The sequence below is a fragment of the Ischnura elegans genome, chromosome 3 (genome assembly GCF_921293095.1).
Source record: "Ischnura elegans chromosome 3, ioIscEleg1.1, whole genome shotgun sequence".
NCBI lineage: Eukaryota > Metazoa > Arthropoda > Insecta > Odonata > Coenagrionidae > Ischnura > Ischnura elegans.
Window position 1 is genome coordinate 102,739,475 of NC_060248.1, and position 15,957 is coordinate 102,755,431.

Consider the following 15,957-nt stretch of genomic DNA (forward strand, 5'->3'; position numbering starts at 1 on the left):
GAAGAGATAATTAAGTAGATGTTAGATGAGCAAGTGAGAGTTTGAGTGGGGCAATTGATGTTTAAATCAGCTAGGTTTGTGGGTGATTGATTAGCCATTCCATGAGGGGTGGCAGGCTCTGGTTGATGTCTAAGTTAACAGTGTGTGATATATAGCATGAAAATCAGTCATAAGAAGTCTAAAGTTATGTGGTCTTGTAAATCATTGCTAGAAAGAAATGTGAGGCTTATTATAAAAGTGACCAAAATAAAGAAAATTGAAAATTTGAACCCTTTGGGATGAGTTCTCTATTGGGATAAAAGGAAGGGAATTGCATTAGCAAATATAGTGTTTATGAATGGGGAAAAGCTTTTGAGGGGATTGCTGTGTAAAAACGTGAAATCGTAAGAACAGGCAATAGAACAGTCCTATATGGGGAATCACCCTTTACATCGCTGAGGTAAGGACGCTGATGAAAGAGGTCAAAAAAGACTGGAGGTGATCGAGATGTTTGTGTTGAGGAGAGTGAAGAAAGAGAAATGGATGGAGAGGAGAAGGAATGAGAAAGATCTTGAGGTGGATGAGGTGAGGAAACTGCTTGAGGAGATAAGGCGTGGGTCTGGGTGTAGCATTTACGGTCTTGCCAATCAAGGGATGCTGACTGGGCAGAGCAAAGAAAGTGGAGAAAGAGAGAGGATGATAACAAGGGCCCTTTTGTTAAATGGTGTGGCAGTGGGTTTAATACCCTGCTGTAAAACAGAGCCCTCTGGTCTGATTCCTTGTCAGAAAGGTGAGGTGGTGCTGTAAAGTGCTGAACTAAGTCTTGTTGCTGCACCACCTCATGAAGGAGGACAAAAAAGACTGGAGGTGACAATGCCTCTGCTTCTTCCGGTTATGTCATATCCCACTATTCTCCCATTTAATTCTGTCCTTGTTGCATGCTTTTTGTGGATTCACAAATAAACTGATGTGGTAAAAGTGAAGTAATGTGTGTCCTAGCGAATAGCTATATATATAATAGCTATTCGCTATAGCTATATATAATAGAATAAGGGAGAAGAAGGTAGAATGAAAACGGAGTGGCTTGTGAAGCGAAGAGGGAAGTTCAAATTGGGAATGATTAGGGTAGCAAGTAGGGTAATTCTTAAAATGCTCCATGTAAAACTGCCTTAGCTAATTGAATACCCTCAATAAAAAAATAATGGCATGAGGGAAAGGTTGTAAAATTTTGTATTCAGTTAGTGAAGTTTTCCTGATTATATGTGTGATTTTAATGCTTCAGACTGATTTTTTTTCCATGATTCTTACTCATCTTTGTCTGTAATCTTTTTTGCAGTAATTATTTCTTCATTATTGGATTCATGCTGGTATTTCTTTAAGTGTTTTATTTCTCTGTTGTTATAAATAAATTAATGTGCGGTGTTCTCTTTTTCAGAAAACCGAACCTGTAAGGCTGGCTATTTCCTTTGTAAAAATAATCGTTGTATCCCGAAGAATCAAACATGTAATCAGGTGAATGATTGTGGTGATGGGAGTGATGAAGTCAACTGCACTTGTCGTCCTGAGCACTTCAGGTGTGGGGAAGGAGTGGCCGATGCACATGGCCATACTCATGTAGCGCATTGCATTCCTCTTCATTTCAAATGCGATTATGATCCCGATTGCCCAGATGCAAGTGATGAAATAGGATGTCGTAAGTTTTTTTTAAATTATTTATTATCTTTAATCATTACTATTTAGTTATTGTTGATGATTTTTTGTGTAAATAATGAGAATAGTTCATTGAGGCTTGGCCATTTGAATTATTCATCAGCTTTTCACCAATTTTATGCTCTTTTATTCGAGCATCAGTCGGGCTGAGTACAATGACATTTTAAAAAAGTGGAGAAGTAAGTGTGTGATAAAATAATAATGAATTTATTTAAAAAGTTTCAAAACACCTGTTGATGTGGAAGTGATTAACCAGGAGAGCTGCGTTGCCTTTATTTTGGCTAATTTTTCATAATTTTAGTGAATGTAGTAGACTTTTATTAGGATGATCCTAGAGTGCGCAATTTGCTGTATTTCATATTGTTACTTTCATGATCCCCGAGTCACAGATAGTGTGATAAAGCTTTGTATGAGTTTCTACTCATTCAACTGCCTTAATACCATAAATCTCTATTAATTTATTTTGTTTCTTCCACAAGTTCATAAAATTTTTCTATTTTAATACCGGTTTTGGCTATTACACCATTGTCAAATACAGTACTGTAATAGCTGAAACCAGTAATAAAATAGTAAATATTTTATAAACTTGTGGAAGAAAGAAAGTGTCTTTCATTATTAATATGGAGCCCTTCCACCACGTACGTGCTTCAGGTTTTGATTTAAACATAAATCTCAGTAAAAAAATGACGGGCAATCACTTATCAGAACATAACTACTCAATTTAAAAATCAACTAATATAATCCAGGTGATGTCACTATATCATATATTGCCACTATGTCATTGAAATATAAAATAATGTATTGGTGGTTGATGTTCTTGATAAGGATGCTTCTTGGCAATATGGTTTAAGTTTATTATTTTTTATAACCAAGTTGTATTCCTTGTTTTTTTAAAATTTAATCTCTTGGGAATAAATCTATTTGCTTATGGAAAATTTAATTTTTTTCAGCTGTAAAAAATTGCACTGAGCATCTTGTTCATCATACTCTCTCTGAACCTTTGCTTAAATGTGAGTTCACTAGTAATTGCATCCATCCTACTTGGATTTGTGATGGAGAAAATGACTGTTGGGATAATTCTGACGAAAAAAATTGCCCTAGTCATCACAGTAAGTGCTTTTTTATTCAAATTCGTATTTTATTTAAATTCACACGCTAAATATGTGTTTCATATGATTTATGCATTTTTATAGATCTACCTATTGCCTTGATTATTTTGACTTTTGAGTGGTGTTATGTTTTCCAATTGACAAGATCTGTTCCACTTTAATGTTGGATGAATGGTCAATAAGTATTATTATTATTGCCATCTTCATTTGAATGAGTCATTGAGGTAGCTGATATGAATTTACTAATGCATTGCTGTGAATGCTACACTTCATGGTTGTTTTTAGGATAAATTTATATTTTATCCTAAATGAGTGATTCATTCTACTCAATCTCAAAATTAATAACATTCACATTGAAGAAATTTTATTATCAATGAAGGTCCAAATTGATATCTTTGATTGATGTAGGAACACTATTTGTATGTGCTTTGCCATCAAGTATGTTTTGGTTGCTTAGGGTAAATAAGATAAATGAAAGCCTCTTCTCCAGTCCTCTATTAATTTTAATTGACTTTTGAAATCCAGGTACTGAATCAACCGAGTGTCCTTCATCGAAATTTCAGTGTAGAACAGGACAGTGTATTTCAATGGGTTGGAGGTGCGATCGAGACAATGATTGTGAGGATGAAGAGGATGGGCTGAGAAGCTCAGATGAGATGGACTGTGGTTTGTATTTTTTGGTCTATTAACTGTGGCTGTTACTACTAGGTGAACAATCCAATTGTTGCTTAAGCATTAATTGATTACTTTGCTGCATCAAGAACATTATTTTTCTGTTGGTATGGACCAGTATAAAGTTGAACCCCAGTTATACATTGACGTCACTTATACACAGATTTCTTTTGGTCCTGTAAATAACCGTTAACCAATGAATATCCAACCTCGATTAAGAAACTTTTTACTTATATGACAACCTCAGTTACAAAAGGTATTTTTCATTAAAATCTGTGATGTTGCCTGTGATATTATAAGGTTGTTAAGCTTAGTTTTCTTGTCTCCAAATGAGTAATTGCTACCGGAAAAGTGTTCAAGACCTGGACTCTTAAAAAAATATTTCATTTATTGTGATATCTCTTTGTCTCTCAATTCCTAAACAAAAAAATTAAGGCCCGCTTGCAATTTGTTAGATTGATCTCAGTTATGCACAGTGGAACCTCGATCTATCGTTTTTCAGGGGAATAGACAAAAAAATTATGAAAGCGGAAATGTTTGGCTTCTAGCCCGGATTCTTTTCTTAATCTTCAATTATGTTCAGTCCATCTTTTAAAGTTCTTACTGGTTTCTTAGGAAGGGCCACTAATAAAACTAATAAAAATGAAACCTGACTTTATTAAACCCATACGGAAAATACTCACTGGTTTGAAGTTAACTCACCCTGAGAAGTACTGGATCAGATGTCCAAGGTGAAGTTCGGAACTGATGTTATCGTGTACGGCGTATGCAGAGCATACTGCAGAGAGTGAACATAACCTCATGACTGCGACATGAATGACACAGATGAATTCGGATTGCTAGTAGGGAGAAACAAAATATCCTGATAAGATATCCCTTAGTGAGTAACTCTGACAAGCGAGACTTGTAGCATAACTCGTAAATTATAACCTGATGTCCTGTTTTTGGAAAAAAATGCCGCATCAACTGCTGAGAAGCTCTGCTGGGAGGATATCGAGTTTCACCAGAAATCACCATCGTATTTTTCCAACTATTTCCTTGCTGAAATGTGTAAATAACGTTAGAAATACGTCATGTTTGGTCTCATTCTTTTTTTAATTATGTGCAAATTACTAAAATTTTAATCTAATAAAAGTATAATAGCAGTTGCTGAAATTCATTGTTAGACACCTTTTGGACTAATAGGTATTCATGCAGCAGTTGACCTCCATAAACAGGGAACTTTGAAGCAGATAGGCTGAATAAGTTTAGTGGGCGAGAATTGGAGAGGCATGAAACACATTTCTATTGTTCTTGTGTAACTTAATATTTTCTTTCGATGCTAAGGTCTTTGTAATATGATCCATGTGCGAGCTGGGACCTTTTGTTTAATTTCAGAGAAGAGGAAAGCACCAGAGGGGAGGAGGCGAGTGCTGAATGAAAGGGAATAAAAATCTTGGGAAATGCGCTAATGTCATTATCCCACATGGCACTGAGCTTCTCCCAATGGTAGTTCTAACTCATGGGAAGATTCAAACTATGTGCCTATCATTATTAGCCATAAAGGACACATTGTATATATATTTCATCTCATTTTCGTCAAATGATGGATGCAGGAAAATTATACGTCGGGATCGCGATCTTCAAACGATTAATGCTGGAAAGCAATATTTCTGGGAACGATAGATGTGGGAAAAAATTACATTGTCTGTATGGAACTTTATTTGGGACCTGGAACGGCAAAACGATGAATGCGGGAATACAATCAATGCAGGAACGATAGATCAGGGTTCAACTGTATTTGGTTTCTATTTAATTTACTTGAGATTTTTTTATTTTTCAGAATATACATGCTCACCTGATCAGTTTACTTGTCAAAATTCAGAATGTATTCCAATGACATGGCAATGTGATGGAACACCTGATTGCAATGATGGTTCTGATGAAACTGATCACTGTAGTAAGTATTTGCTAAAGAGATATGTGTATAAATTGCATGATCGGGATGAATAATCACTCCTATATATGCTATAGGTTTCTGATTTTCTTAGGTATTGGAGATGAGCGTAAAGATGCATGAATTTTTCAAATTCAAACAAGTAAATTTTAATCGTACATAATTCAGTTTGATTTGGTGGAGAAGCAAGGGACCTGTTCACTAGCAATTTCGTTTTAATGTAGGCTGTTATTTTTGCCGAATTTTCAATAATGTTGAAGCTTCAGTGAATACAAGTTTCAGTGAATCCAGCAAAATTCCTTATCAGTCCTGATACTTTACTAGAGAAAAATGTGGGGCAAGTTGTACATAGAAGTAAAAATGGCTTAACATAAGTATAACACAACTCAATAATACAAAAATATAAATGGGGGAAAGAGATTAGAATCCGCAAGACTTTTTAAAGAGGTATTTACCTTGGATTGTAACTTATGAGGATCCTTGACTCCTGTTGCTATTATTGTATCACCTGCTTACTAATAATTTTTTGTTTACTGAGCTGTTTGGCAAATTCTTGGCACTCCGACATTTACAATGTCAGCAGGAGATAAGTAGCTAGTCAAAACATTGTCAACTCCAAGTCTATCAATGGCCACCATCTGCTTCCTCTTCTTTAAATAGGATTTTAACCATTTATGGGCTCTTATTCTCTCAACTCTTAAACAAAAAAATTAAGGCCCTCTTGCAATTTAATAGATTAGTGTCAGGTATGAATTTGGTTACTATCTAAGATTTAAAATTGATGTGTTTCTTTACTCGGTCCCACAGAAATATAAATCATATGTCAATAGCGATTGTTTGAGATTTGACATTTATTTAATTCTCGAGTGAATAGGAATATGCAGCTTAACTTACAGACTCCGGCTTGAATTTCTCATATTTTAATTTCTTGTGAATTATTATTGTTAATTGAATAAGTTTCACTGCGTGCTCAATTTGACTGTGTGTCCAATTTTATTTTGTAAATTATAGTGATGTGTAAGGGATGTGGTGTATTTATTTCAATCAATAATGTCATCATGAACTGCAATTACATTTATGGAAATGTAAGCAAAATATTGTTGTGCAATATTTTTGCTGCTTTGTCTTTCTATTATTCTATTTTTTTTATTTTAGCGGTTAGAACTTGTGGCAAAAATGACTTCCGATGTAATGGAACTGGTCGATGCATTCCTCAATTTTGGGTGTGTGATGGAGAAAAGGATTGCAATGATGGGTCAGATGAGAGCTCGGAAAGAGAATGCCCGGTTAACCCTGCTAATGCCTGTGACGATGATGATCACTTTCAGTGTCTCAGCCATCAGTGCATACTTAGGGTATGTTATCAGTGTCATTCTTTCTTAAGGAATAATTCAACTTGATTCCCTAAGTAGCATGAAAGTCATCCAATCAGGGATTTAATATTTTTGAGGGGTGCAGAGAGTTTGGAACAAGTGATGGTGTCCATATTCACAAAACAAGAGTCCTCCTCTATTTCTTTTTCAATTTTTGGGGGCAGTTGTTCTTGTCTATCTTACTTGCTCTGTGTGAAAGAAGGGAAGAGAAGGTCCTTGCATTTGCATCTCTTATTTTTCGCCAGGGCTCTCACATAACAATCATAACCTTAAAACCGTGAATAAGGCATGAATTTTGTCTACCATGAAAAAGCCTGGAAAAACCCATGAATTTCATCATAAAACCTTAAAAATCTCTCATACTTGATTGTAGAACTGCGATTGACAGATCAAAAGAAAACTTGATATGTTGATCATGTTTCAAGGCCAGTCACCCGTAGACACTGTCCTTGCATTTATCTACACACTTATATTCGAAGTGCAATTATTGGTCTGTGTGCCATGACGATGCATTGACCTTAAACCTGTGATTGGAAGACCGGTAACCAGTAAAGTGTTCATTGAATCTGGCAAAAAATCAAACACTTCATCACTTCCCTGCAATCTTACTCCCTCCATTTTCCCACTCGTAACCTTCAGCCAGAGCTGAATTTTGCTAACGACATGTGACTTCATGATAGACACTTTCATTGCTGCATTTGCATTCACGGCATCTGTCACTTTTGTTAAATTTTTAGTTAACGTGCGGCCAATGATTGTTCCGTGATCAATATTTCTGCCCAAAATGGCTTATGTACAAATAGTGAATTTGACGACCGTATTTAGACCGTAAATTTTATAATTTAGTGTGGGTGGGAACCCTGTTCCCTGCCTTTCTGTCTTTCCATAAGTTGGAAGTTGTTATGATTTTTGGGAGTCAAATGAAGAGAGAGTTCTATCTTGGATGGGATATACCTTTAATTCCTCCCTGGGCAAACACGTCAGCATTGCACTTGAACTTACCTCTCTCTTTCCCTCCCCTACTTTGGGCAGGCAAGAGGACAAAATGGGGAGGGCAATGAGTGTTTGAGCATAGTTAGATGGAAATCCTTCACCATTGGAATTTTTGAAGAAATTTCAGCTTGGCTGCTTCCACATGTGATTTTATCATATCTGACATTGAAACTTGTAGTGGTTTCTTTTGTTTCTTTGATCCTTGACAATGTTACATAGTGATGAAACCATGTCATCTATGACAAAAGAAGATGGAGGTGGAAACAATGAAAAGTTGAAATTTCTTCACATGTCCCTTTGATTAAATTCTTATGTTTGCTGTAGAGAAACTTTTGAGAACTGCTGGCAGCATGTATAAACTTTTCTTGGCATTCACGGGTAGGATTTTGTAAGAGTGCCGATGTTTCAGGTATGGACTCGCTACCCATTCTCATGGCTACATCAATGGATTTTATCTAACGCGCATGGAATCCAGTGAAAAGTTTATACATTCTGTTCACCGGGAAAATGTAAAATCTTGCTGACAGCATTTTAATGTATTGTGCTGTTTTCTATACTTAGTGCAGCATTAAATCAAGGATCCCCGTGAAAAAATAAATGAAAATAGCTCATTAATATTATAATATTAATGAGTATTTTGAGTTGTATTAAACTGTGATATATGTACTATTTTGGTATCATTGACAAAAACTCAACATTTTATAAGGGATGGTTGGATCCAATATATCCGATCCAAATACAGCAGACTCTTAATTATCCAGTTGTGGCTTATCCGTGTTGCGGAATATCCGTGCATGAACTCCTTCGATGTTTTCCACGATCTTTGTAAAAAAAATTGGACACAAAAGCAGCTGAACATTTGCAATTTCATGCTTGCCCTACTCATGAACCATTTTGTTTAAAAGCTCTCGCAGCTCTCTATGTAAATAGCATTTCAGCTGTGGAAAATTTTAAGGCAAAATTCGACAGGCAGGACATTGAGCAATCACATGGGGAGGCTCAGCACTGTAAGATAACAACCATGTAACTATGTTGCAGATTTCACAAATACTCTAACCACCCCCTTCCTCAGCCCTACATAAGCCCTTGGACCATGCCTCTGACGTTTTTTTTTCTACCTTGAGAGAGAACACCATAAATTATTAGCTTGGAAGGAGTCATGAAATTACATAAGAACAAGCAAAACGTTACTCGTCCCTCCCCGTCTCAACGACTGATCTTTTTCAGTCTACTTTCTTCAAATTCACCCTGTTTCTGGAGATAAATGGTATCTGAGTCACCAATTGGACCCAAAGGTGTCTAACAATAGCCTTTGGCAACATCCATGAGATTCACAAAAAAATGAGACCAAACTAGGTGCATATTTGGCAGTATTTAGGTTTCTTATGCTCTATTTGATTGACTCAAAGCTCTCTAGTTACCACAAGGTAGGCTATTAAAAAATCATTCAGATACAAAAATATCTGAAGAGCCGACACCTGAAATCAGATCAAATTCGCATCTGGATGCAAAAAAAATCCTGTATCCATCCATCCCTACATTTTATCATTATAAAAGAGACCGTTTGATATCGCTGATGAAATACTTTCATTTTCCCAGGGATTCTTCTGTGATGGTGACGTTGATTGTGAAGATGGCTCAGATGAATATCCAGATTGTGTTCCTACACGTTGCAATCCTCAGGAATTTTCTTGTGCGAATAAGCATTGCATATCGAAGCATTGGGTTTGCAATGGCATTGATGATTGTGGTGATGGTTCAGATGAAACGAGAGCTGTGTGTGGTGAGTAATAACTTTATTAGTCCTCTGTTTAATGGCACTTATATTCAAGTATTCCTCCCACAGACCCGAGCCCACTGAGGTGACAACTTCATTAAATAACCCGTTGATCACTTGGGCAACATGTGACTCTGCTGTTCTGAGTAGGCATGACATCTAACATTTGAAGACTTGGCCTTTCAATTTACTTAGCGATTTCAACACTCATGATATACCTGGGGTAGCGCTGCAGCACAATGCAATGTTGTGGATGCACAGTAAACTCTCGATTATATGAAGTCAGCGGGGCCGGAAAATAGACACTTCATAATATCGAGTTTCGTAATTGCAAACATTTTCATTAAGTCGCAAAAAATGTTTGCCTTTGTTCCCACCGCCCTTTTTTTGTCTTTATTGGCCTTGTTTAACGTTTTCGGTGGCAATTTAAGATGGAATTTATAAAAAATGCTCTTTCTTATTGATTTATGCTGTGAAAGTTCGTTAAAAAATCATACGACCTTAAACTTCCCATTCTTTCAAGTTGAATATCAACAATCTTAGCCCTAAAGAAATTCGCTTCCATTTTAGAAAATGCAATCAAATAACATCTAGAAAATTTTTGTACAAGAATTTAATATGAGAATTTTGTGGTTAGTAGCAAGTAGCAACTATTATCCTCGCATAAGATAGATATTTGTTTCTAATGCCTACGAAATTTTAACGGCAGCCCGCCTAACTGCCATTTGTGATGCCCTCTATTGCTCAGTGACAACAAAAAAAAGAGGGTCAAGGCCCCTTTCCATATAACCTTTGTAGGTTAATATTTGTATCCTTCCATATCATCAGGTGAATGTACGATCTTTTAAATTTGTTATTTTCATTATGATTTAGTTATGATCATAAATTACATAGGATATGAATTTTACCGGAAAATATTTGAAGTAAATTCTTTCAGGCTTTCCTTCCAGCTGCCATGCTCCATCATCTTTGCAAATGTTAAAATGGAATATTTTTTTTATTCGTTATCAAGGCCATTGATGCTGGGATTTAGGTGACATGAGTCTTTCTTCTTTTATGCCAACAGGAGGAAGGTTCCTACCGACAAAAAGCTGTAGAAACATCTCCCATTATCGGGGAAATAAAGAGAGAAACGTTATTATCCGCATTCATTTTTTTCGCACAACACAGGTTTTAACATTTCTCAGCATATTTAGGTGAAGTATTGGTTCACTTGCGTGAATTCCCAAAAAAAAATGATACCCCAAAACGTATACCTTAACCTCATTTAGTTTCCGTGTGTCTTTTTCCATCGTATTGAAAATTGTGCAAAGTATCATTAATGTTGAGAAAAGGTTTTTTATGTTAGGACTAAAAATTAGTTGTGCCATTATCGTAAAATAAGTATTAGCGTGGAAAGGATGAAGCAAATAACTAATTTCAATTGAAAATCTGGAGAGAAGAAGAGAGACAATTTCATTATCGCAGCACTTCACACCGGGTGAGTATCAACGGCATTGATGGTAAAGGATCTTTGATTGAATCGTCGGCTTAGAGGTAGATGGAGCACCTTACCTGGACAGACACCCGAGAAGAATTTAATTTGATCATTCTTTAGTTTTTTCTTTCTCCCTTCCACACTAATATTTATTTCCGTTTATGGCACCAATTTCATGAGCTAAACTAAAAAATCTTTTTTCTATATCAGCGTTACATTTTTCATTTAAAAAAGGGTGAAGAATGAAACCCAAAAACTAAAGAAGGGCAAGATATTGATGTATAACTTTCAAGAGTTCACAAAAGAAACCAACATTGCAAAATATTAAATCTACACGATATTTAGAAGAAAAAAAAACAGCCCAAAACACGTAGTTCAAGCATCATTTAAGTGTGTTGACCATATTTATAGTGGGTTAGCAAAACCAAAATATAAGCTCATAATTTCAGACTGAAGTCAGGTTATGGCTCAATCTTTTCAAATATTTAGCAGATTTGTTAATTTTTTAATCCCATGAACATAAAACAATGGATTTTAAAAAGTTGGTGTCTCATTTAGCTTTCCCCAATATGCGATTCGTGCTTCCTAACTAGGCTAAAATAACTAGGGTCAATTACGGAATTGGCGAGGCAGGTAGCCCATCTGTATCTTTGTTTGACCAGAGTGGGAGGGCATGCTAATAAGTCTCACGGGAGCAAGGACAGACTAAAAATATGTCACGAAATGACAAAACACATGTCGTAGCCAATTAAATGAATGCAGATAACTAAGTTTCCCTCTTCATTTCCCCAATAATGGAAAATACTTCTCCAGCCTCTTTCCTACTTACCCCCATTGCTGGTAGAGATGAACCATGCACTTCCACACTGAGAGAGCATTCCAAGGGGGTGGGGTGAATAAGATTGGGATGGGTGCTGCCTGGTTGAGGAAGTGGGGACAGGATAAAGAGAGGTGCAGGGGGTGGGTAAAGGGCCTTCAGCCTTGCCTGAGAATACGCTTGGGGGCCGTGTTTTTTAAGGACGCACTCAAGGTCATCACCAGGGAGGGTGGGAAATTTTTCCCACATTAGCAGTAAAATACGTTTATTTGCTGACGACGCTGTCATCTATCGCGAAATTAGTGATCACTCTGACTATGAAATTCTATCATCTGACTTAAAAAACGTTCTTTTTTGGAGCCAAGAGTGGGGGCTCGAACTTAATCTGAGCAAATGCATGGCGGTACATTTCTTGCAGAATTCGTCCAACTATAACCATGTTTATGCAGTGGATGATATTAACTTTAAGGCAACAGACGAAGTGAAGTACCTGGGAGTTACGATAACCTCGAACCTCATGTGGGGAACACATATAAAGAATATTTGCGGCAATTAAGAGAAGAAATTAAGATTCGTCAAACGTATTGTGGGAAGATTTTCGGATGAGAAAGTAAAAGAAAGGTGCTATTTCGCTCTCGTCCGACCGCACCTTGAATATGCAGCGAGCGTATGGGATCCGGCGCAGAAAGACTTAATCCGCGAACTGAATAAAATACAAAGGAAGGCTGCGCGTTTCGTCAAAAACGGCTACGGGCGTACAGACAGTGTTACCCAGATGTTAAGCAAATTAGGCTGGGAGCCGTTGGAGACTCGGAGGCTGCGCGCTAGGCTTAGATTGTTTGGACAATTGAGAATGGATATCTTTAAGAGCGACACAGAGAACATAATATTAGAGCCACACCATATTTCCAGGTCCGGTAGAAGCGATAAATTAAGTGAGATGTTTTGCCGAACGGATAGATATGGGAATTCGTTTTTCCACCGAACCATTAATAAAAGCTAGTCCTAGCCTCGTTAGAGCACTTCATTTTTTTTTTTTGCTGTAAACGGCTGGTGTCCTAACACCCCCTGCCACACACCTTTTAGGCGGCTTGCGGGGTATTATGTAGATGTAGATGTAGAAATGCTTGGGAAGGGGAGAAATGCTAGTGGAGGGGGGTATGGGATGCGTATGTTGGATGTCAGGAAGATCAGCAAAAGGCCATAGGAGAGAGTAAACAAAGGTTTTGGAAAGAAAGATCTTTGGAATGGGGGAACGGGTAGGAGTACTACAAGAAAGTTTATGGTTAGAATTGGAAGTGCCTCTTCATTATGAGTAGCCTGCAAAATAAATTAGTGGTAAATAGAGCCCAATATTTAAGATACTTCTCCTCACTTTCATCTTCTTCTTCATCGCTGTCATGTATGTCTTATCCCGGCCACTGCTTCTACTTCGCTATTTGCTGCGTAGACACTCTTTAGGCACCAACTGATGCCCTTCACACATTCTCTCATGAATTTAGTTCAAGCCCATACCTTATTATTCTGCACTTCCAGGACGAAAGGCAGCCAGACTCCGCCTCCATCGTGGATAGATAGCAAGGTAATTTTGCGAAAACGTAATGCATGGAATCGTTGAATTCCCGTTACATTTGGCAAAAAAGGAGCCATTTCGCCCTTAATATCGGCTGATGTGTAAAGTATTATATCATCTGTGATATCCTTACTACACCTCCCCACCTAGTCGTTGACAACCGCAGTATTTCCGCGACCTTTCCCCCCTCCGAAATGTAACGTTGTCTTGAAACGAAACTTAAAAATTAAAAATATTTCTTCTATCATAGAGTGATATAATTCTCTTCCATCCTAAAGTTTCCAAACTGTTGATTTTAAAAGTGATGTCACGAAGTCACGTATTTACCGGCAAGATTATTGAAATTTGAGAAAATTTATGGACTTGCAGCATTTTCTTGGTATGATTCAATTATGTAGGGTTTAATTGGGAGTGTAAGAAATATCCTGCCCGACCTTCCTCACATGTTAAACTATGAAGTATTGTCATCCTGATTTGTACCGAGTAGGTACGTAAATAGGGAAATTGTGTCAGCCACAATATTTTTACTGTACTCTTACTTCTCCTCAATTCCTACCGTAAGTTTTTAGGTGAATTCTTTCCCTCCGAAGTTGCTATATCATTTAAGATTTCAAACTTTGATGCACCACAGTCTGAAGCACTAATTATTTTGCTGCTTTCGCCGGAATAACTAGTTTTGTTGACAAATTTTTTGCCGTAGTTCATATAAACTAATGCCATTTGCTCCTGGGGACTGAGCCTGAGGTTCATAATTTCAAAACATTTTGAATTAACAAAACTTGGTATTATCGAAAAGCATCACATATTTACCTTTGGCTTTTCGCCGGGACCACAATTTCACTTTGTATTATTGAGAACTTCGTAATATCCTGCTTCTTATAATCGAGAGTTTACTGTATTTTATCAAGTTTTATTATTGATTTTCATTCAATTTTATTGAACAATGGGGAGAAAACTCATTTCAACATGTATGATATAATGCGCAATATCAAGAGGTAAAGGTTGTTTCATTCCTGATCTTATGCCGAATGTAGGTTCTGAAAAATTTAAAAATTCTTGTAATTGAGTAGCCCTCCTAATTTAATTCTGCCATCCTGATATGCTGGGGATGTCTTATTGGTGATATTTTATCCAAATATTCTTCATTTAATATATTTTCATAACTTTTCAGCAAATTCTACAGCTTCAGAGTGTGCACAAGGGTATTTCAAGTGCAAAAACACTTTGTGTGTGCCAGAGAACAAAACGTGTGATGGTCAAAATGACTGTGGGGACTTCAGCGATGAGGACAGATGCCGTAAGTAATTTTTTTTTTTTTAATATTCCAATTTTTTAATGATGAGAAAAGTTTTAAGACAATAGAGAATTTATCAGGAAAACTTTGTAATCCATGTTGAATAAAAAACCTTGTAAGTTTCACATAAATGATTTTAATAAGACCAATTTCGTTGCTGTGCAACATTGGCAGGTGAAAATACCAGGTATGTCATACAGCAACAAAACTGGTCTTTACTAAAATCATTAATGTGAAAATTACAAGGTTTTTTATTCAACATGAATCAATTTGACTAAGTCACACCTCAAACTATCAACTTTATTATGTAATCTGCTTTATTTCTTCAAATAAGGTATCCAAGTTTTAATTACCATAACTTTTATTGTTGAAAATTTCCAAAGCGGTCAACACATACGGAAAGTTCATCGTGAATTTATACAAAAAGATGATGGTGGTAATCGCTCCGAGACATTTAGTGAAAGCTCCAGTAGGTTCCAGAATTTTAAACGGCGAGCAGGTATTTTCAGTGCGGCAACATCAGGTGAATCTTCAAGTGTTGATAGTGCAGTCACCGCAATATCTTCTGATGAACTCCAAGCTGTGATTGAAAGTGGCTCCTTTCCTTCTCAACTAGTTTTTAGTGTTGATGAGATGATATTGTTTTGGCAAAGAATGCAATCTTGTTCATTCATTTTCAGGGAAGGAAAACCTGGGTCAGGTTTCAAGGCATTTAAAGACTGTTTCACGTAGCTGCTAGTGCCTCGGAGGACTTCAAATTAAAATGATTAATCTTTCATAAACTCCGCTAGCAATGAATTGGCATTAAAAGTAACATTTGCCTGTCATTTCGATGAGTGACAAAAGGGCGTGGGTGATACAATAATTGTTATTAGACAGGTTTGAAAAATCGTCAACTGCCGGCAATGCATTACGAACCCCTGAGATAGCAGATGTTAGCCCACCTGCGCGACAGGAGGGAATTTTAAAAGCGCATGCCTACTATCTTTAAAGATATTTTAAACTATAAACATTTTTATAAATAAGTTTTTCTAAGGCTATTTATGGGAATATATATGGTTTAGAGGAAATTCGATACCCATCACCTATGCTACCAGGAACGCATCCCTATCTTCCCAATGTTAAAACGATCTCGTATAAAGCAAATTCGTATAGCGCAAAGACCCCAAGGTACGCATCCATTGCTCTATACAAGGCATGGGTGTAGTATAATTGCTAGAAATGATTTACCTCTCTCATTAGCAACA

The 15,957-nt window shown here is 36.7% G+C and overlaps 1 protein-coding gene across 2 annotated transcripts in view; it reads left to right on the top strand.

Moving 5' to 3' along the window:
- Positions 1 to 15,957, top strand: part of LOC124156267 (prolow-density lipoprotein receptor-related protein 1) — a 217,868-nt gene that overhangs the window by 141,145 nt on the left and 60,766 nt on the right. For both annotated transcript variants that reach the window (XM_046530694.1, XM_046530696.1), the window contains exons 42-48: positions 1,415 to 1,672; positions 2,640 to 2,798; positions 3,324 to 3,464; positions 5,293 to 5,409; positions 6,562 to 6,761; positions 9,372 to 9,555; positions 14,588 to 14,713. In XM_046530694.1, the coding sequence (XP_046386650.1) occupies positions 1,415 to 1,672; positions 2,640 to 2,798; positions 3,324 to 3,464; positions 5,293 to 5,409; positions 6,562 to 6,761; positions 9,372 to 9,555; positions 14,588 to 14,713 (1,185 nt within the window). The remainder of the gene's footprint in view (positions 1 to 1,414; positions 1,673 to 2,639; positions 2,799 to 3,323; positions 3,465 to 5,292; positions 5,410 to 6,561; positions 6,762 to 9,371; positions 9,556 to 14,587; positions 14,714 to 15,957) is intronic.